The sequence below is a fragment of the Sceloporus occidentalis genome, unplaced genomic scaffold, assembly GCF_023333645.1.
Source record: "Sceloporus occidentalis isolate IW3139 unplaced genomic scaffold, rSceOcc1.0.p SCAF_80, whole genome shotgun sequence".
In the NCBI taxonomy this organism is placed as follows: Eukaryota; Metazoa; Chordata; class Lepidosauria; order Squamata; family Phrynosomatidae; genus Sceloporus; species Sceloporus occidentalis.
This window is the reverse complement of record NW_028317060.1, coordinates 2,318,595-2,342,357: the sequence shown is the minus strand read 5'-3', so window position 1 is coordinate 2,342,357 and position 23,763 is coordinate 2,318,595. Positions and strand designations below refer to the sequence as shown.

Sequence of the window (23,763 nt, the reverse complement as noted above, 5' to 3'; positions counted from 1 at the left end):
ACGTGTGGAAACACAACAAAAAGAAAAAGACGAAAAAGGACCCAAAAGTAGTGACCCAAAAATCAGGGCCGCATACCCTCTCTATACTAAAGCAGAAATACACTATACACTACTATGTACCCGATTAATCTCCACTATTAAATTACTCTTCCGCTTTGGTGGAAGCTGATTGGCTCTTTCAGTCTTACAACAAGTGAAAAGAAGGAATGTGAGCTCAGAACAGCAAAGTAGTTAATGATATTATTTGTGACAGGTAACACCCTTCATGGTTAAGGATCAGATACATTCAAAAGAAATAGAAAATAGAAATAAACAAGTGAATATATAAAAAAATATATAAAACCTTATCTGGATGTCAAGGTGTATAAGATGTCAAGGTACAACTTGACCAATCTGTCACTATATATATATATATATATATATATATATATACATATTGTGACAGGGAACAGGGCATTGTGGTGGATAACATGTACATTTCCCACAAAATACTGCAGTGCAATGTATTCGATAACCCCAGGGAGAATGTTTTGTTACCAGCAAAGTAATGGTAATGTTGTAGTTATGTTTGGGTCCCTGGGGTGGAGCATTTGGAGAGAAGGGAGGGCCAGTGCTCCACTCCACAGTTTACTTGCAGCAGGTGATGCAGCCAGTCCAGGAGTTCAGAGATTTACTCACCTGTTACCAATGAGCAGCAGGGGGCTGCTACAAAAAGGAGCCCTGTAAGTTAGTCAGGTGAGAAACATACAAGCAGTGAGTGAGACTGCATTTTCTCCTAAACAAATCTGCTGAACGGTTCCTAAACGAAAAAGGTCTGTGCTAAATGTTTTTTTTGTTGGTAGCGGGTAAGCCGTACAACGATAGTTAGTTTTTGTTTGTCAGTAAGTGCTCAGAGAGCAAGGCTTTTCTTTTTGTTTGTTTTATTTATGTTTGTTTACAGACCTTTTAATAAAAAGGACTACAATTCTAAAAATAATTCAGCCTTATGTGGTATTTCAAACCTTAAGACTGTGTGGTTACATGATCCCAGCTCACAATATATATATATATATATATAATATTGCAATAGAACATATTATACTGGAAGAATCCATGCTTTATGTAATACTCATGTTCTCATAGCATATTTTACTGTTTCAATATTGCTTACGTCTGAGGAGCAGCCCGATTTCCAACGGGATCCGAAACTTCAAACTCCACAGTGTCGTTGTAAACATCCAGCGATGGATTTATTATATATAATATTGATTTACTGTTCAAATCCTTTTGAGTAAATCGCTCTCGGATGAAACCGCCTAGGAAGAGAAACACAGAACGATGGGAAGACAGTTTAAATAATGAGCAACTAATGTTCAATACATTAATTTAATGAAAGCAGAAGAAGCATTTTTAGACTGAATGCTTGTGTGGCAAACAAGCTGCAGCTGGTGATATTAAACTAGGATGGCCATTTATCTTTTAACAGAGAGAATATGTACTGCTATCATGACTGTATGAATATAATAGTGGCTCTTCAATTTTATTTACAGTTATCTTCAGTTAGATGGGAGGTTTGACCACTCTATAAGAAGGTAGCCAAAGGCAGATCTCTAGCCAGGAACATTGTTAGGTTTGTATGTGTTACATACCGCTAGCAAGCCTTGAAACAAAACTTTAAAGTCTTATCATACATATACACCCAATATACCAACCTCTATGTGCATACTCTAAACACCATATAGATGCAGTATGCCCATATCAGCCATTTCACACTGAACTCTTACCAAGGGCTGCCTGTCAGTATGCATGGCATATATAACTTTTCGAGCTGTGCTTGTCAAAAAATGACTGTTGATAATAATATTCATAGGTATACAGATTTAAATGGCTGATCTATGCATACCCATAAAAAAAAAGCTTGGTGGTCATACTCATGTAATGAGAGCTCTGAGTGATGTGTGACTATGTGTGGATGTGTGACTATGTGTGGATCTGACTGTGTGTATCTCTTTGTATGACTGCGTGTGTGTGATGTCTGGTAATAAACAACTTGTCTGTGTCATCTTTGCTCCCAAACAGCTTATCTATGTCCTTAAACAGCTTGTGTGTGCCTTCTGTGGTCCAAAACATGAATGGTTACAAAACAATGGAAAGGTTAACCCTTTAAAAAACCCTTCTTAAAAATTTGTTACAGTTCTTTACATTACAAATGCTACAAAAGATTAACTCTTTAAATGCAACACAATTTTAATTCCCTGCTATTAATAGTCAAAGATGAACAATGTCACACACTTTGCTACAACTTGACACCAATATATTTAAATGTTAATGAATATTACATAGCCAGTATTTGAGTCACATTTGTTCTGAAACATTAGGCTTGTCTGTGCCATCCTTACCACAAACAGCTTGTCTGTGCCATCTATGTCCTCAAGCAGCTTGCCTATACCATCTTTACTGCAGATGCCCTTGCCATCTTTGGTACTCAAACCGCTTGTCAGTGCCCCCAAACAGCTTGTCTGTGCCATCTTTATCCCAACCAGCTTGTCAGTTCCCTCAAATAACTAGTCTGCAAGCCAAACGGCTTGTGTGTGCCATCTTTGCCCACAAACAGCTTGTCTGTGCTATATTTGTCCCAAACAGGTTATCTGTGGCATCTTTGCTACAGCTTGACTGCATCACTTGTGCCCCCAAACAGCTTGTCAGTGCAATCATTGTCCTGAAACAGCCTGCCGCTCCATTGCTCCACTCAGTTTTCCTGTGCCATCTTTGCCACCAACAAAGATGAGTTTAAGATCATTGTGGTATAGAGAGGGGTCATCTGGGGAGTGGGGTCATTTGGGAAGGGGACTCAGTCAATTGTTCTGTAAGGCACACCAAAATTTATGACAGTGGCCCTGATTTGTTCTGTAAGAGCCCCAACATTTCTGATCGCAGCCCAGGCTTCATCACACCACTCCACTGATTTCAATCACAGTAAAGAAAATAAAATCAGTCATTATCAATAAAATATAAATTAGACTGACCTGTGGTAGTGTTTTCCAAGTAGCTATAGTGAGGGCCACTCAGAATTTTAAAAGTAATCTTATCATCCGTGGTGCCTACATCTGATGTCTTCAGGTCCCGTGAGGTTATATAAATTCCATACTGACTATTCCTAAGGTGTTCTACCTTGGTAGAGCAGTGAAGATGGAGGATTCTGGGAGGTGTGACATCCAGTAGGTCCACCTTATAAGATATATAATACTCAATTAATAGAGAAAAAACAAATGCATTGTATACCTCACTCCTTCTAGAGATGAATACCTTTTTACTACTGTTTATTTATATCCCCTGTCTAGAAAGAATTAAACTGTTATTGTAAAAATGTACAAGATACATTTTAAATAATTTGATAAAACAGGGAGACGCAATTTACAATTGTAATAATGCATTAAAACAAAAATGGATGTGTAACGTTCACCCTTCGCTGTATGGACTTGTTTAAACTTGGTGCTACTCATTTTACGTTTCCAGCCACTAGTGGCCGCCCTTGCCACTCAGAACCACTCAGACTGATTATCAGGTCCAGCTGCAGTTGATTACCTGATAAAGACAACCTTTATAAACCTGCCCAGCCCTGCAGTCTGGGCCTTGACATTAACGTTTTAGGACTACCTGATCTGCTCCTGGTTTGGTTCCTGATCTGTTCCTGAGTTGCGGCCAGTGCCCCACTAAGTGGACTCCCAAGTCGAGTGCCCTGCAAGTGGGCAACCTGCCGTGTGCCCTGCAAGTGGGCAACCTGCCGTGTTCCTGAGTTGCGGCCAGCGCCCCACTAAGTGGACTCCCAAGTCGAGTGCCCTGCAAGTGGGCAACCTGCCGTTGTGCCCTGCAAGTGGGCAACCTGCCGTGTGCCCTGCAAGTGGGCAACCTGCCGTGTGCCCTGCAAGTGGGCAACCTGCCGTGTGCCCTGCAAGTGGGCAACCTGCCGTGTGCCCTGCAAGTGGGCAACCTGCCGTGTTCCTGAGTTGCGGCCAGCGCCCCACTAAGTGGACTCCCAAGTCGTGTGCCCTGCAAGTGGGCTTCTAGTCGTGTGCCCTGCAAGTGGGCTTCTAGTCGTGTGCCCTGCAAGAGGGCTTCTAGCCGTGCCGTGTGCCCTGCAATAGGGCTTCTAGCCGTGCCGTGTGCCCTGCAAGAGGGCTTCTAGCCGTGCCGTGTGCCCTGCAAGAGGGCTTCTAGCCGTGCCGTGTGCCCTGCAAGAGGGCTTCTAGCCGTGCCGTGTGCCCTGCAAGAGGGCTTCTAGCCGTGCCGTGTGCCCTGCAAGAGGGCTTCCTGCCGTGTGTGCGCCCCATCCCGAGGGCTTTCAGCCAAGAGACTTTCCTTGTTTGTATGTTGTACCATCATCTACAACTCTTAATCCCCTCGTATCCCCTGCACCTGGGCTTCTATCAGACCTGCTCCCCGGTTCGTGACAGGATGGCTTATGGTTTATCCTGTAGACAAATAAGTCGACCCCTTGAAAAAGGAGAACCGAAACGGCGTAGGGGAAGTGGAGGACAATATGGGTAAGGAGCATAGTACTCTTAGGATGCCTTTTTGATTACTTGGATTACCTATATATTCATTATTAATGTCGATAGTGGTCTATATGTTCACAAAATTAATAGGTGCACTCCATAGTGAGTAATATCAATTATATTTGAATGACTTAGCACTTTATGATGTTTTAGGTGCGCTCCATAGAGAGTAATATACAACTATACTTGAATGACTCAGCACTTTATGATTTACTGATGGTTTACATGCACTTGAGCTGGCTGCTAATATTTATTACCAAACTATAAGAAATAAATATGTTATCAGACCTCAGCTTACACGGTCTGTACAATATCATTTAGTCTTTTTAATCAATACTTTAGATGCAATTTATGTGCCTAAGTGAGGTCTGACCAGCAGATCAGATATTTGTATTACATGTTAGGCACATTTGCATGCTATTTTAAAATGTGTTATTTCTGTGTAGTAGTTAATTCAAGTTATTTACAAAATACATTTAGTAATCTTGTTTCTAATACTTGGGCAGCCACATACATAGTTAAACATGACTGTCCCTTTTATTCTTCTTCCAAAGGGCACTCTTTATTAAGTAAACACTATGTTACAACAAATTGTTATATGTTGGAATCTACCGATGTTGAATGAGATCTAGTTTCTAAGAATGCTTCACTAGAATAGCGTAAAATAAACAGAAACAGAATGATTGGGATTTTTCCCTAATATTTTTTTTGTCATGTCATTTATGTGATACGATAAACTTACTACTAGCACATGGTTTCAGTCAACGAGCGTACAAAGATAGAAGTAGGACAACATTAAGCCAGAATATAAGATTAGAAACTGGGTAAGAGTAAACTTGGAAGGTGAAGATACAGAAACAACCCGAAGTAAGCAGCTCTAATCTGTTTAATGATTTGGCTGTGGCTGTAGATGTTCTGTTCAGCCAAAGAACACCGCTATGCAGCAAAATCCTACTGCATTAATGCTTTGATTTTTATAATGAAACAGAAATACAAAATCTTCTGTGAACTGGGAAAAGATAACTTGTTTATTTCCAAATATATATTTTTCTATATAACATACACTTTAAAATGTCCTTGTTTTTGAACCGGCTTAAAATCACTCAAGGGAGCCGGAGATCTGTTAAAGGCCTCCGATACCGCTCCCTCGCGATCCGCGCAGCAACTGCTGCTGTGCGCCGGGGTTTCTTGTCAGATCCCGGCGCACAACACTGAAGCCGCGCCCACCGCCATCCGTGCCCTCTGAACCGGAAGAAGAGGAGCGAAGAGGAAGAAAAGGAGCTGACTGCTGTAAGAAGAAAAGAGGAAAGGTAGGAAATCATTCAGTGAGAGTGACAGTGGATTGGTAAGTGTGGATTGGTAAGTGTGGATTGGTAAGTGTGGATTGGTAAGTGTGGATTGGTAAGTGTGGATTGGTAAATGTGTGAGAGTGATGGGTATTATGCTGTACCATTTCCAATGTCTTTTTCATTATATAATTAAAAGATGAGAGTTGGTACCGTGTTAGCCGTAGAATTACAGGAGACAAGTGGAGTTTGAATGATACCTTTATTGGCTAACTGAGTAAATATAGATTGCAAGCTTTCAAGACCTCTCAGGTCCCTTCATCAGGCATTATGCTCTAAAGTACATCATAACTCCCATCACTCTATACTGTTCCATACAGTGGCAGAGCTGGGAGACAGAGGCCTTGCACGACCACCGCAGGACTCCTGAAAGGTAAGTGAACTTCAAATGGGGGAGAGGGTAAATAGTTAGGAGGGGGTAGATAGGGAGAAGGGAGTGAGACGGGGGGGATAGGGGGTAGATAGGGCAGAAGGGTGTGAGAATGGGTAGATAGGGAGAAAGGAGGGTAGCAAGAATATTGAAATAGAGTCAGAATGAGAGAGCGAAAATGAATGGATTAATGTGTGGATGAATTGTGTGAATGAATGAGAGAATTAAGGAATTTGTGAGAATATGAATGTGTAAATGATTGTGTGAATTAGTGAGTGACTGTAAAAGTGTTTGTGTTAAACATAGGTGTATAGTTGATTTGTCAAAAAGGCAAAGATGGTATAAGCAGGGTGTTTATGGGACAAAAATGGCACAGGCAGGGTGTTTATGGGACGAAGATGGCACAGGCAGCGTGTTCATGGGACAAAGATGGCGTACACTTGGCTGTTTGGGAAGAATGCTGACTCATGCTGGGCTGTTTGGGGGCAAAGATGGCACGTCCTATGTGTGTGTAATTTGGGTGCTGGTCAGGTTCTATGTGGGCAATGTGGACGCTGTTTTTTTTGGAGGGTTATTAAAGAAAGCACTGTTATATGTTCAGTAAATGTTATTTAAACGTATTTTTTACTTAAGTTATTAATTTATTTTTTCAGATTTCTTGTTTACAGTTGACATACAGTTTACAAATTGGTGCAATAAATATTCTTGCCACTTACAGGATCCGCCCCGGGTGCCAAATACTCTAGGTACACCCCTGGTATGTATGTATGTTATACACACTTTTTTTTTCTTTTTTCAGTTATGTGGTAGACTACCCAATGTTTGGAACACATTCAGACTTGATGAGGCCAAACAGGTTGCAAAGACTGGACTAGTAGATGTGAATGCTCACAATATACTGTATGCACAAACAAAAAACAGGAGCCAGTTAATGTTCTTGGAGGATGTGGAAATAGCAGACCTCCTAAAGAAGCCACTACGTTTTTTTAAATTGGTACCACCTTACAGAAAGAAATATATAGTATTCAGTGCTTTTTTCTGAATACAATCTTTTGTATACAAATCATTGTATAATACAATGTAAAACTTCAGTAAGAGTGAAAACAAAAAAATTACCCCCCCAAGCCAACAATCTCTTCTACCCATCCTAATACAACTATCATATAAAAAATCTTTGCAAACCAAAAGTATTACAAATAGTGTTTAGTGCCACCCTCTGTCCACTTACTAACCTCTGTTTTCTCTGGAGTACTAAGGCCCTTGCTCTGCTGACCTTTTATATAATAATGCCTAAAGCCCCCTGTGCATTGGATGGATCTTATGGGTACTGGGAGAAATACTCCTGTATTAAATAAACACAATTCCAAAATAATGCCCCAGCAGGGACAACAGACTGTGACTGTCACTGGTCATAATTGAATTATTTCTGTTGTTAGGACTGCAGCCATCAACAGTATGTATGACCTAATATTAGTGTTACACAGCTTATGTTACTGTGACGTATACCCTTTATGGTAGGACTGGTGTTTTTAAAAATCTTTTTTTGGTTATACCTTTTAATAAACATATTAATAAAAGTCATGTTTTAGGGTGTGGTTATAATAAGGGTATTTTTTGATCCCAGGAACGGGATTGGTTTATTTGTATTAAATAAATACTCCAATAAATACTGGTTTATTACCAAGTACTAAGGAGCAGAGCAAGAATTTAGACTAGGATTTATTCACCAAAGCATGCGTTTTCAGGATTGTTGTGTATTTAACTCATCAACTTCGCTATGTATGAAGGCTAAAATCTGTCTAGAAACCTCTACATTCTCATCTTCCAGGAGAAGCTCACTGAAGTTGGGGTTTCAGAAAGCATGGTCAAACCTACAATGCAACCATCCTGCAAGCTTCCACCTGAATGAACTCCAAAGAAGAGGAGGTTAAAGGTGGTCACACAATTATTAAGGTGACGTAGATGTACTTTTAAAAGTAGGATTATACAAGAAAACTTTGAGGCCTGAGAGGGTTTTGCATCCAGCTACCTTTTGTGCCTTAGGAATTACAGAAACCATGCAATTAAACAGCATGATCTGCTGGTGACTCTGTATCAGACCTTGAGTGTTGTCAACTATGACAATCATTTCATTTTTATTATTTGTGATCAATTCTTTTAGAGGATTAGCAAAGTCAAATATTTTCAACAGTAAAGTACATTTGGAATTCACTTTGCTTAATAATGGAATGTATTTTTCAGTAACAGGTGGTACCCAAGAAAAGCAGGCTGGGCTTCAGGCTTCCCTACAGCAAAGCTAACTTTGGAAAACATGCAAGATCTCAAAGTCCCCATACAAACCTGTAAAAGTGTTTTTTTTGTATATAATTTGCATTTATATCTCCACAGCAGTACAGAGCAGACTCCAGCATATCAGCTGACAACTCCCACCCTCCTCAGCAAGCTCCTGTAAAGTAGGGACCAATCTCCATACACTGAGCTAAGAGAAAAGGCTTTCCTGTAGTCTTCATCTTAATGAACGTTATTGCTTCCTTATGACTTTGTGTGTTTGACCCATATTATGTCTGGCCACTTTGTAGTCCCTGATGTGGGCCCGGTTTTCTGTCTCTCTGCCATCTGTACATAACCCTAAACCTTTCCTACACTATACATGGCCTTTAGCCCAAGGCAGTTTTTCTGATCCATCTCTACCACTCTGTTCTGTATTGTGTTCACTAATAAATTATGGTTCAACCCATGGGGGAAGTGATTACCTTTCCCAGACCAACTGCCTTGTTTACTGCGTAATGGGTATTTCAACCCCCAACTCATTGACCCGTCATTGACTCTTCAACCTATAAATGATTCAATTGTTGACATACTCACCTGTTGTCAGACGCATACCTTGCGCCTACAGCCCGTTTGTCCTTTGCTCCCACGAGGGGCGTCTGCAGGCTTAACGCATATCCTGAGATCCCTTTAAAACCCCTGAGCTCCTTCATGTCGGCGCTCAGATATTCTGAGACACTCTGTGTGCTACAGTGTACCTCCAGCTCTGTGCTCCTGTCTGAACCAGCCTTTTGCTCATTACCTGCCTATTGACACGGATTGCCATTTGAACCTGCCTCCTGCTTGCTGCCTTCCCACTGACCTGGATTGGTTTTTGACCCTGCCTTCTGCTCGCTGCTTGACTATCGACCTGATTGCCTCTTGACCTTGCCTTTTTCTCACTGCCTGCCTACTGGCCCGGATTGCCTCTTGACCCTGCCTGTTGATCGCTTCCTGACCCGGATCTCCCTTTTGACCCTTCCTTTGTTCTTGCTGCCTGTCTACTGACCCGGATTGCCTGGCTGTTTGGCCTTGGACTTCCTCATCACCCCTGCATATCAGGCTCCTCTTCCTACGCCAGCTAACGGGTACCTTACCGTGCCCAAAGAACACTATTGTAAAAATATACAGAAACTATGTTGTTGGGAGGGAATAGGTGAGAATGTATCTATTACAAGAACAATACCTTACCTGTATCACAAAGGACACTGGTTCAGACTGCACCTTCCCATCAATGATAAAGCCTTGATTTGTTTTATCTGTAAGAACAAAGGTAAACCTGTCGATTTGAGCATCTTGTCCTCCGTGTCTGTAAGCAATATCCATTCGGTCAAGGTCTTTTTGGGTGAAGTGATTCTGGTTCAGAGGCATGTCCTGTAGATAGAGTTGACCATACTGAGGAAGTCCCACCAGTAGATATGTAATATTCTGTGTTGGTGTATCTGGGTCTCTGGCTTGGAGAGTGCTGGGAGTGATTGGTGCCAGGGATCCTTTGATTAGCCTTAGGCCCAAATTTCTAGACAGTGTTGGAAGAGCTCTGTCTACTGCCTCCAGCACAATGTTCATGGTCCCGTGCTTTGTTCGCAGCCCATTGCTGACAAGGAATCTAGCAAAAAGAGGCAAGGGAGCCTTCAGCATGTGTTCCTGTTTCCATATCTACACAAAAAAACAATAACACACCTTTACTCAAAGGTTTTTCTTTGAGTATCTTTGAACCTCTGTTTCTGCTTCTACTAGGATTTGGTTTAGTGTGTATATGGGTGGAGGATAAGAACTTTTTCACAATTTCACCATTATGAAATTAGTGTAGGCTAACATTGAGTTTAATTGGTGTTGGTTAGTGAAAAGTCAAGTATGTAATTTGCAACAGTCTAACCTACCTGGTCAGTTATTCTATTACACCATACTCTGCACATTGGTGGAATAAAGATGTTAAAGCATATTAAAATAAACATCTAGAATCCATAGATGTAATGTAATTAGGAGAAGATCGCTGAATATATCTTTGAATCTCTCTTACACAAACAATGTCTTAGAGATGAAAGAAAAAAAATTTTTTTTCACTGCTTTTTTAGCAACCTAAAAATATTTTATAAACAAGTTAATACAAGAATATATACTGAAATTAAAACAATAGTTACACAGGATGCTGGCAACTAGTACCAAACAAGGTGGCTTCCTTCCATATGAGAATTGACAGCACAGTTTTGGTAAAAATCCCAGTTTTTGCTATATAATTTGATCAGAATAACAAATGAAGAATACTGTGTACCTTGGAGCTTCCTAAATGAGGTGATTGCGAGAAGCAGGCCAAGACTGGCCATTGGGCAAACAATGGGCAAATGCCCTATAACCCCTACCACAGTGAAGGCCACTCAGGCGGCCAAGATAGTAATGTAGAAAGAGTCTACCTCTTGGATACACTTTTACACCTCTGCATCTAGGCTCATGTATGCAGCAGGTGGCCATATACCTGCAATCTTTGGGGTGCTGGGGACCATTTTAAATCCCAGTCCAATTCTGCTTAGAAGCTCCAAATTTCCTTCTTTTAGACCTTTTCAAAGGAAATATGTGCCAAGTTGCTGTCTTTGTAATCATTTGGTTTAGCTACCAGTTCTTCTCTCACACTGACTGAGGCATCAGAATATATATTCAAGTTGTAATTTCAGCTTTTACATACTACAGTAATATGAAAATCAAAGGTTTAGGTATTGCTAACTTATTGTAGGATACGAACGCAATAACTCCAGGCGGTCCCGTACTGCCCATTCACCCTGAGAATGATGGATAATTCCTGCCTTCTCTTGGGTTTGATTACCCTACACAAGGAATTCTAGATGAAGCAAACCAACCAAAAGTGTCAACACATCAACTTACCAGTCTATATCAATCCACCTGAAAGGATTGCATCTGGTTATTTGTTCATACGACACTTCAAAATAACAGGGGGAATCTATGCAAGAACATCAACCTTGCCCAAGTAACAAAGGAGTTTGTTCCTGTCTGAACGCAAACAGTTAAAATGCCATTGAGAAATTCCCTGGTGTTTAGCAGGAGAAACATATTCAATTGAATATTACAAATTCTCTCTGTTGCCTGCAGCTCCATGGTGATGGAACTGGCTATAGAGACTGCCATCTGTCATGGAATTTAAAAAGGATAAAGAAAAAAACGCAGAAGCAGTAAATAGTGCCAATTCAATGCTGAATCAAGCCAGCGTGTCAAAATGGAGGACATTTAAGTCTGTAGTTGGCATTATCCTGTCAGCACCTGATGTCAAGGGTTGCTAATCACTCGGTGTCATCTGTCCAAACAAGAACTATCGCACTCCTCTCCCAGCCCAGTATCAACAGACAATAGACAGTCGTATTTCTAACTCTGCTTAGGAACATAAAATGTGAACGCTCAGACACCCGTTAATTAATGTTACCTAGGCTGGCTTGTCCTGCCACAGAACACATACGAAGGAAGGACACTACGTTAATGGCAACTGTGGTTTTGCCAGCTTTTTAACAGGCAGAACTGTTAATTAAAAGATTAAAAAAAAAAAAAGACACATCTTTGTTTCAGTTCCTAATTATATTTCATTTTCAAGCAGCGTGCCATGGATTGGTTTTATATCATTACATTGGCCTGGTGACAATCCCATTAGAAATGTCACTGTAACATCAGGTGGAATAGGGGCTACACAAAATACTCATTACTACTCATGCTTTATGGACAAGCTCTGCTTCTTAAATTTTGAAGGACTGTTGACACAGGACTGTAAATGGACATGTTAAGTACTCCTGGATTCACACCAAAAGATTGGGAAATATGTACGTCTGTTTCTTACCTCCTCATTCTGGGGCTGTCCCAGTGAAACTGGGATGAGTGTCAATCCTACCTTTCCCCTAGGTGCCCCAAGCAGCTAACTGGGGTGTTTTCTACGAAAATCGACCCTGTACGTTTTTTATCCCCGACTATGAAAATCCAGTCTTCAGATGACTTTTTTGTAGTGACATGTCATGATGTACTATTCAATGTTGAATAACATACATCCTAGTCAATGAGCTGTTCTACAATATATTAAGCCAAGAATCGTAGAAAGTAGCCATGTGGGGACTTCAAACTCATAGAAATGAGTAATTTATGAAAAAAACAAAACATTTCAGTCCCTCATAGGGGACTTTAACAAAACCCATTTAAAAGATTATTCCGATCTTGGTAAAAGTCCCCAGTGAATTGTTCCCTGAAAGGTCTATAATTTCTATTATTTTCAAGACTCCTGAGTGCTCCTTTCTCCGTTTGATATATTATCTTCCTGTGACGGCACACCAAATGTTTTCAAGGTTGCTTTTATGCCATGACTAAGGTGTTTTTGGTCTCAAAGTATTGAAAAAAATCAGGTTAATAGAATCAAAAAGATACATTCCCACCCAGACACATACTTGAAGCTATCAGCAGCTGCTGCAGCCTTGCTATTGTGGACATAGCAGACTGTCTGTGCGGTTACATCCATCTGACTGAAGCTTGTTGTTGGAATTCCAGGGTGGTTGACATATTCAAGCTGTCCATACTGAGGTGGAGAAGAGAGAACATACAGCAGCTCCTCAGGTTTATCAGTGCCATCTGTGGCCAGTAGGACGTTGGTACTTAAGATGGCTCGATCTCCATTTGAAACATTAAGGGTTTTCACAAAAACGGCAATATCTCCTGGGCAAAAAAAATTAAAAATGATTGCTTGCGCTTTGTCCACTGTCCTGGTATTCCTATTAAATATGAGATATCACATGCACATCTTTAAACAAAAACAGTACTTATCTATCTATTTATTTAGCTTTGCAACATCCATAGGACACACAACTGACCAATTCCAGCCTCAATAAATAGACCCAAAAAAAGGTCAAATAAATATCATTATGAAACTTTCTCCTATCTTTCCCCACGGCTGCAGTTTGATGGCATCTCAACAGCTGCTGAGACCGTCCATCTTGGATTGAATCAGTGATATATAGGTGAGTTGTAGTCAGAGGAAAAATTCCACCCCAACACACAGACTACATTATGAAAGGACATCCTCTTGCTCTCGAGTTTCTCCTGTGGTCTCAGACAGGATTCTTGGCTTTGCCACCTCAAAACTACTTATTTATTTCAGAAAAATTACACAGCAATGAACTTTAATGTTGTATGCACTATATAAAATATTGATTCTTATTAGAACTTCCCTTTTAAATTTTGATATGATATTTGATACAGACATATTCCTCCTTCAGATCGCACTTTATATATGTTGATAATGACTTTAATTGTCCATCCCAGAACTGCAGTTTGCACTTTAAATCTTAAGACACCTTTGAGGATATCTCATACTGTCTGGTTTAATCATTTTTTATTGTTTGCTTCTTCTTACCCTTTTCCATATCTTTAAACATAATATTAAAGTGCATCTCTGGTGACCGGTTATTCCCATCCCACAGGTGGAAAGTAAAACTGTCTTGCGTGTTAGAACCAATAGATCCTGTGTGAACATATCTAACCAGGTTCATATCAATATCCTCCTGCGTGCATTTTATTCCGGTCTGTATGTCCACCCAGTCGTGATGTATCTGTGAATAAAGCCTCGATAATTACACAGATGCATTATTTAACAAGGAAACATATAATCTGACAGCAGATAAGAACAATTTGGCATTTCTTGTTAGCCCATATCTGTATGTACCGTATTAACTGTATTTCTGGTTGCTCATTGGTTCAAGCTCTATAAAACTATGTGATTTTGGCTACCTGTGTTTCACATCTGGCTGATTTTTAGGGGTGAGGGTCCTAGGGCTTTACAACGACATACCTTCCAACATTTCAAATGGCCAAAGAGTGTAAATTTTCTTTTGATGCTATGGTCAAGGGCTGGGTTTTACTGAGACTTATTATCAATATCTATTTATGTAATCGATTAAGGCATTTAATAAACTAATGATGTGCTTTATTTACTAATTTATAAACACATTTCATGTTCTCTTTATACACATTATTGTGACTTTTAGGGCTGTAGAACATATCTAGAAAACATTCTGAGCTCCTAGAGAAGAGGGGCACCAGGGGAAGAAAGCGGGACAGAGAAATCTAGGTTCGCCAGAGGATCAGTCCCTCCTAAAAGGGGGCACATGGGATGTATGCAACAGATGAGAAAATTCACAAAGGTTTAAGGACAGAAGGCAGATTAGGGCAATGTCACTTTGACACTGAGACATAGGAACAAGCTTGTAAAAATTGATTCACCATGTTGGTGATCTACAGTTAGCTATGTGTCTTACAAGATGAAATACACAACATATATAACACAAGTAAAGTTTTTTTTGTTTTTTAAAGTTATGTAGTTATATCTTTATTCCTAAGATGTTGGTATTTTTTTTATTAAGAGCTATGTAGGTCCTACTAAATCTTTAAAATAAAAATGCTGTCACCAGTGACTCCTCGGTGAACAGGCTGACACCAAAATTGTCTTATGTTAGCTTATGTGTCTCCCGTAGTAGACCACATATACGTATATTTTTGGATCTTTGCAGCCTCCAGAAGTGTGCAGGACAGCAGGCAGTACAGGTCAGTTAAGCGTCTTAAAGCTCTAATGCTATTTTCAGATAGATGGACCTCAACAAGTTTGCCCTAGAGCAGGGGCATCCAACATGCGGCCCGTGGGCCAAATGTGGCCCGCGAGACCTCGAGGTGCGGGCCACGTAAGATCGGCAGCCAGGGCAACCGATCTTACGCGGGCCGCACCTCGAGCCCTGCTACAACAAGAGCCCTGCTACTTACCTGTGGGAGGGTCTTTTGTACTGCATAGAGGAAGTGGAACCCAGCAGAGTTCACGTGACATCACATGACTGCTCCAGTCCTGCTTCCTCTGTGTAGTACCAGAGAACGCAGAGGGAGGCCCCCTGCTGAAGTCTGCGAGCGGCATTGAGGAGCTGCAGTGCAGGTAAGGGGGTGGGGAGGGTGTTTGAATGAGTATGCGTGATTGAGGGAATTAATCTGTGAATGAATGAGTATATGAATGAATGAGTGTGTGTGTGATAGCATGGATGTGTAAGTGCTGGAACCTAGGCATGATGGGACTGTGATTGCTGTTAGCAATCACACTCCTATCATGCCAAGTCATATTGCTAATTTTTTTTTGTCCAATTGTGGTGTGTTACCTACTTTTATTAAAAATGTGAGTTTTTAATTATTATTTTTAAAGGTGGGGGGTCATTTTCGGTTTTGGCTGAGTGAACTGTGAATGTTTTGGTCCAGAATTTTCATTTTGGTGGATCCCTAGAATAAATAGAACTATTTCATTTTTAATTATCCTGACTTTGTAGTCACAAAACTTTCTAGGCCCAGAAATCATTGAGAGGAAAAGTAAAGGTTTTGTGTCAGTTACTTTATTTTAATCTGCATATTTTATTAAAGGCCATATTTTCTCACAGTGAAAAATGAGTGCGGCCCTCGCACGTATACAATTCTAATGAAGTGGCCCACTGCAGAAAAAACTTGGACACCCCTGCCCTAGAGAATGGAATAGTACTATGGAATGGGATACACGGCAAGAGAACCTGAACCCAAGCTCCACAAATTGTAGGAATAAGCAAACAAATACAAACATAGCACAAACAAATTCAAAATTGTATCAGTATGCAAACAGCGCAAACCTTCATCTGAAGCTGTCCTTGTTCAGGATTCCTGTCAATTATATAATAAATATGGCTTCTCGGGGTATCCTTGTCTTCAGCTGACAGCACAGCACTAGAAATAATATAGTGTTCCCCCATGCTTAACACAATATCACACTGCCTTTAAAAAAAATACTGGTTAGTAAAGCACTGGATATCATTCAAAATATCTCTGCTACAGCCTAACAATACAACAAATAAAACAATATACAAAGGCACAGAACCATTAAAAAATATAAAATGCCTATTCTGTATTTGAAAGAATATTTCATGCCTGTCCATGCAGCGATCATAATTTGGGCACTGGGAAGTAGTCCCCATAAATGGGAACAAGTAAAGTTGCTGAGTATGTAAGCAGCTATGATATAGTAAAATCTTACACAATAAATTAAGAACTATAACTGCAGGAAAACATTTTTTACACATCTAATTATGTAATATGTGTCCGACAATAGGGACATTTTATTACACCTAAAGTTTTACAGAATTTATGTGAGCATGTGATATCTGCATCATGGAAATCAGAGGGTCATCAAATCTGTTCTTGAAGGATCGCCAGCACAACAGGTTTTTCAGAAGGTACATTTCTCACAGTGATTATGTGCAAACTTCAGAAATCCTGAAAGTCTCAGAGCGCTCCCTCAAGCACACATCTGGACACAACAGACATATATCAGTCATTGCCTAATTTGCAATTTACATTGTTTTACCCTATTTTCCTTTAGAGTCTCCTCTTTTGTTTTTGTTATTTTTTTTATTACTCTCCTGAGATATTTCCTATGGTTTGTTTATCATCTGCAGATCTCAGGAGGGTTCCATAAGCAGTAAAGGCTTTGATGTCATGCCTGTGACTGTTAATTACAAGATTCTGGTCATGATGCTAAAAACTAAAGATGTGCCATGTACATTATATTGCAATCTGAGCTCACACACCAGTAACAGGTATCATTTCATACATCACACACACATAAGCAGGTGACTAGAAACATAAGACTGACTCGGACTGTCTAGTCTGCTTGATCTTCTTAATGTAGAGACTCAGAATTCAATCAGTTCTTGGTCTTGTCTTATATTCAGGATAGTCATCTGCCAGCGCCATGCTTTTTTTTTACATTTCCTCATTGTATTAATCTCTTTTGCTGGTAGTCTGTTCTACATATCTACCATATTTATCCTCTCAGCAAAGTAAAACTTTCTTACATTGCATCTAATCTTGACCCTTTAGTTTTAGATTATGACCTCTTGTTCTAACATTCCTCCTCTTTTGAAATAAACGCCCCTGCTGTATTTTGTTAAATCCATCCATGTATTTAAATGTTTTTATAGAGTGAATGTTAGTGTGCCCTTCATGCAGGTTTCTTACAGCAGGGCAAACTGACATTGGGCTACATCATAAAATGAGAAATAGAAGGAACATTTTGGTAACTTTTAAAACTAAATAAAGTGAAAGATTTATATTCTTATATAAGACTTAAGTACACGGAATGTATTTATAAACCAGCAGATATATCAAAATACAACTAACAAGATGGCCATCCAAACCTTCAGAAAAGTTGATTTTTAAATACAAAATATTTTTTCCTGTACAATAAATATGCAGTGTCTGTATTTAAGCCATCCGCCTGGGAATATTCCATGCCACAGGACAGCCTTTGGCAAGTGCAGCCAAGCAATACATAAAATTCATCCATGATATGATTTAAGTAATTTAGTGTATTAATTCAACATACTGATTGGAAGCATTTGCCAAATTCTATCCTTCTGCATTAACAATTTAAATGTGACAACATGAGTATGTGGACAGCAAGTATGTGGAACCAAGGAGACAAGAGACAAGCAAGGATGCAGTTCTTTTTCTATACTGGATAAAAGTGGTCAATCATTTATTCTTACAGATGCTGCACCCTTTTGTGCCACTGACAGTTCTGAAGCACTCTATTCTTCCAGTTGTTAACTGTCCTGTTGAGGTGGCTACTCATCAGCCAACAGTAACTTTCCTAATTTTAAGTATACTTCACCGACATTTGAACATTTGGTCTTCCAGATGTCCTGCTGCCTGTTGGCTATGTGACCAATTGTAAGGTTTGTGGGGTTGGAGCACGGCACAGAAAGACACCAGGTGAAGCAGCAGACACAAAACCAGTAGATAATGCAACAGCAATGATTTATTTACTGAAGAAAAAAGGACTAGGCAAAAAGCAGTACCGTTAAGCAATCCGCAGTCAGGGGTAGAGAGAATCAGCAAAGTCCGTATAATCAAGCCAAGGTCAAAGTCCGTAGAATCCAATAAACAAGTGTCCAGCAATAAGGGAGAGGGATATAGCAGGTAACCAGAACAATCAAGTAATGAATGTACAGGGCTGCAGGTTTAAATAGCCCGCTAAAGACTGACTCCTCCCATAAGCCCTCCTTCCCCAATATACCATATTAACGGTGACTGTCCGTCACCTCTTTGTACCGCCTCTCTGCCTGCCCACCTGCGTCACTGGACCGCAGGACACGCCTCCCCGCTGTCAATCTCCTTCTGGCGTCCGCCCTACACGGCGTGCGCCGTAGGAGAGGTCGGGGATGCGGCCTATCCTCCATGGATGCGGTCCGCAGTCGCGTGGTATGCGGCCGCGTGGGCCGCGGACGAAGACACCGGAGTCCAGCGATGTCCCCGCCGGGCGAGGACACACGCGGACGAAGACGCCGACGGACAACGAGGTCCCCGCCAGGCGAGGACACACGCGGACGGCGGGGGTGAACAGTAAGTTCCTGACAGGACCCCCCCCCGTAGACGCGACCTCAGGGGGCGTGCAGGAGCTGGTTTTCCAGGGTGTGTCCTGTGGAACGCAGGTATCTTCAGGGGTGCATGGAAGTTAGATGCAGGTTCCCAGGTACGTTCTTCAGGACCGTATCCCTTCCAGTTCACCAAGTATTCCAGCCTTCCATACCGTAGACGCGAGTCCAATATATCTTCTACTTCAAATTCGTCAGATCCCTGCACAGTGATGGGAGGAGGAGGTGTTTGGGGCTTCCTGCGGTGAGGATCTGGAATCCATGGCTTTAGAAGGGATACATGGAAAGTCGGATGGATTCGCCAGGTGCCAGGGAGGTCTAGACGAACCGCAGTTGTACCGTATACAGCAGTGATAGGGTAAGGACCAAGGAACTTGGGATTCAGTTTCTTTGTTGGTCCGGGAAGTTTTATATGCGCTGAACACAGCCACACCTTGTCCCCTACTTGGTATTGTGGTGCAGGTCTTCTATGGTTGTCTGCATATTGTTTATAGTCCAGTTGTGCCTTTCGTAAGTGGTTCTGTAGGGTGCGGAATCCCTGTTGAATGAGTTGGAGCCTATTGACAGCAAGAGGAACCGTGGAAGACCGAGGCAAGTCAATGTGGAACTTCGGGTCATAACCGTAATTGGCCTTAAAAGGAGACATCGGAATAGAACTCTGTAAGTGATTGTTGTAAGTAAATTTGGCCAATGGTAACATCTGATACCAGTCGTCCTGAAGGTGTGAAATATAGCAACGGAGATATTGTTCCAATATTTGATTGGTTCTCTCGGTTTGCCCGTTGGTTTGTGGATGATAAGCGGAAGACAACAGCCTTTTGAGTTGTAAGCCTCTGCAAAAAGCGGCCCAGAATCGAGACGTAAATTGTACCCCTCTGTCAGATAGAACGGACCTTGGAATACCATGAAGGCGAAAGACATGACGAATAAATACATCAGCTGTTTCCATAGCGGTTGGTAAGTGGCGAACCGGTATGAAGTGGGCCATCTTAGTGAGGCGATCAACCACTACCATGATGGTGTTGTGTTGTTTGGATACAGGCAGATCAACTATGAAATCAACTGTGACTTCCTCCCATGGCCGTGCTGGAATGGCCAGAGGTTGCAAGAGACCAGTGGTTTTGGCCGTCTGTGTTTTCGCTCTGGCACAGGTATCACAAGACTTAACGTAGGAGATGATGTCTTGTCTCATCTTAGGCCACCAGAAAGACCTACTGGCGAGTTCATGGGTCTTTCTCACTCCTCCATGTCCAGCCAACGGGTGGTCGTGTACGGCATTGAGAACATCAGTTCTGACCTGAACCGGAATATAAATCAGATCATCTTTATAAAGGAGTCCATTCTCAGAACGGAGGGAAATGTTTGGTATGGAAGGAGATACAGTGTCACTGTGTTTCTGGATATCCCTGAGGAGAGTCGTCTGAACCGCAAGGAAATGACCAGCAGGAAGGATAGTGTCTCTTGTCTCTGGGCTTTTTTCTTGGTCTTCGTAGAGCCGGGATAAAGCATCTGCCTTACCATTGCGGTTGCCTGGTCTGTATGTAATGTGTAATTGGAAGCGAGTGAAGAAAAGGGCCCAACGAGCCTGTCTGGGACACAATCGTCGTGCTGTTCGGAGATATTCCAGATTACGATGATCTGTGAACACCGTTACAGGGTGTTGGGCTCCCTCCAACAAGTGACGCCATTCCTCTAAAGCCATCTTGATGGCAAGTAGTTCACGATCACCAACACTGTAATTACTTTCAGCAGGACTGAGCCGTTTGGAATAGAAGGATACGGGATGCAGGGTATCCTTATCCCCGTGCCTTTGTGACAGCACCCACTGCAGTCTCTGAGGCGTCTACTTCCAGAAAATAGGCTTTTTCGGGGTCAGGGAGGACGAGAATGGGTGCAGTGGTGAATCTTTGCTTCAAAACCTCAAACGCGTGTTGTGGGGTCCATTGAAACTGTGTCTGTTTTTTGGTCAACTGAGTGATGGGTTGTACAATCCGGGAGAAACTGTTAATAAAACGTCTGTAGAAGTTGGGGAAGCCTAGGAATCTTTGTACTGCCTTTACTGATGTTGGTATGGGCCATTGCAATATGGTTTCTACCTTTTTTGGATCCATTTCGATATGACCAGGAGTGATGATGAAACCAAGATATTCTATTTTTGTTGTTTCAAAAGTGCATTTCTCCAATTTAGCGTATAGATGGTTCTCCTGTAGACGTGTAAGCACCTGGGTCACATGTTTCCGATGTTCCAGTAGTGAGGATGAATAAACAAGAATATCATCTAGATAAATGATAACACAGGTGTCCAGTAGATCTCGGAAGATATCATGAAGAAAGTGTTGGAATGTGGCTGGGGCGTTACAGAGCCCGAATGGCATGACCCTGCATTCAAAATGGCCATAACGCGTACGGAAAGCTGTCTTCCATTCATCCCCCTTTCTCATCCGAATCAAATTATAAGCACCCAATAAATCAATTTTACTGTAAATCTGTGCCCCACGAAGCCTATCCATCAACTCAGGTATCAAAGGAAGCGGGTATTTATTTTTAATCGTGATTTTATTGAGTTCTCGATAGTCCACACATGGTCTGACACCACCATCTTTTTTCCCCACAAAAAATATACCAGCCCCAGCAGGTGACGTAGAATGTTTTATAAATCCTTTACGTAGGTGTTCTTCTATATAGTCCTTTAGCACTTTAAGCTCAGGTTCTGATAGAGGAAATATCCTACCAAATGGAATAGCGGCACCTGGCAACAAATCAATTGGGCAATCATATGATCTGTGGGGTGGTAATTGTTCAGCCTCCTTCTTATTGAAGACCTTAGTGAAGTGCTGGTATGGAACAGGTATGCCAGGGGTGTCGGTAGAAGGTGAGGATTCAATGGGGGAAACGGTGTGGACTGATGGCAGCCTTGTGGAGAGAAGGCAATATCGTCTACAAAGAACAGAAGAAAAGGTTAACGCACCTGTAGTCCAATTGATGTAGGGGTTGTGACAACGAAGCCAGGGTAAACCCAAAATAACAGGGAACATGGGCGATTGTGCTAGATTGAAACAAAGTGTCTCTTGATGTCCAGTCCCAACTGTGAGGGAAATGGGTATGGTTTCCTTGGTGACTGGACCCGACTGTATAGAGCTTCCATCTACTAGACGGATGGTTAGTGGTTGTTTCTTGGTTTGGGTAGGAATGTCCAGTTCTCGGGCCAGTGTGAGATCCATGAAGCTTTCGCTTGCTCCGGAATCAATTATGGCGTTATGCTGTATCGTTTTTCCTTCCCACTGTAATAAGACAGGGATAGACAAGTGAGTAGCCAGACCCCCAAAAAACGCAGGAGACGGTGGTGGAGCACGCTTACCTCTGGAGGCTAATGCAGGGCAAGTGTATGCTGTGTGACCTGGACCCCCACAGTAGAGGCAGAGGTTAGCGTTCCTCCTTCGTTCCTTTTCAGCCGCTGATAGTGGACCATGAGCCATTCCTATTAACATAGGTTCTTCGGTTGTTTCCGCAGTGGATGTTGGAGTGAAGTGGCTAGCAGGAACAGAGCGGAGAGGATGACCTGAAGTACTGGAGCATTCTAGGCGTCGTTCCCTGAATCGTCTGTCCATCTGGGTTACTAGTTGGATTAGACCTTCAAGAGCCTCTGGTACGCCAACTCTGGCCAGTTCATCTTTAAGGATTTCAGAAAGACCCAGGCGGAGCTGGTTCGCCAGAGCAGGTTCATTCCATTGGGTTTCAACCGCCACTCCTCGGAATTCAGCGATGTATTCCTCCACAGGCCTCCTTCCTTGTTTGAGAGCTCTTATGGTGGTCTCTGCTGTTGCGGTCCTGTGTGGATCCTCGTACAAGGTATCCATTGATTGGCGGAATTCGTTCCAGTTGTTCAGCGACGGATGATCAACCTGTAGAAGGTGATGAGCCCAGGACATCGGGGCTCCTGTTAGGAGAGAAATGGTCGTTCTCACTTTAACAAAGTCCGTAGCATAGGTTCTGGGTTTCAAAACGAACAGTAGCTCACAAGTATTGATGAAGGCTCTGTATTTGGATCGATCCCCAGAGAAACGGTCAGGTAGAGGAACTTGGGGTTCGGGTGCTTGAGCAGCCATAGCGTCTCCGATGGGTGGAGGTGCAGCTGGTGCAGGAACGGGTAATTCGGCTGGAGGAACCGCTTGCAATGCTTGTACCTGTGCTTGTAACGCCTGTTGGTTTTCTTGCATCCCTTGCATAGTGTGGGCCAGGGCTGCTAACTGCTGCGTCAGTGCCATGATAGCTTCAGTGACTCCTGCAGGCTCCATAATGACTTGATTGTTATGTAAGGTTTGTGGGGTTGGAGCACGGCGCAGAAAGACACCAGGTGAAGCAGCAGACACAAAACCAGTAGATAATGCAACAGCAATGATTTATTTACTGAAGCAAAAAGGAATAGGCAAAAAGCAGTACCGTTAAGAAATCCGCAGTCAGGGGTAGAGAGAATCAGCAAAGTCCGTTGAATCCAATAAACAAGTGTCCAGCAATAAGGGAGAGGGATATAGCAGGTAACCAGAACAATCAAGTAATGAATGTACAGGGCTGCAGGTTTAAATAGCCCGCTAAAGACTGACTCCTCCCATAAGCCCTCCTTCCCCTCTGTCCGTCACCTCTTTGTCCCGCCTCTCTGCCTGCCCACCTGCGTCACTGGAACGCAGGACACGCCTCCCCGCTGTCAATCTCCTTCTGGCGTCCGCCCTACACGGCGT

The 23,763-nt window shown here is 42.0% G+C and overlaps 1 protein-coding gene across 1 annotated transcript in view; it reads right to left on the bottom strand.

Moving 5' to 3' along the window:
* LOC149285338 (FRAS1-related extracellular matrix protein 1-like) overlaps positions 1-23,763 on the bottom strand; it is a 69,209-nt gene that overhangs the window by 22,116 nt on the left and 23,330 nt on the right. Inside the window, exons 21-26 of the mRNA XM_089495500.1 lie at positions 16,226-16,367; positions 13,951-14,146; positions 12,989-13,253; positions 9,750-10,164; positions 3,006-3,207; positions 1,151-1,295 (exon numbers count right to left, since the gene is read on the bottom strand). Coding sequence (XP_089351626.1) covers positions 1,151-1,295; positions 3,006-3,207; positions 9,750-10,164; positions 12,989-13,253; positions 13,951-14,146; positions 16,226-16,367 — 1,365 coding nt within the window. The remainder of the gene's footprint in view (positions 1-1,150; positions 1,296-3,005; positions 3,208-9,749; positions 10,165-12,988; positions 13,254-13,950; positions 14,147-16,225; positions 16,368-23,763) is intronic.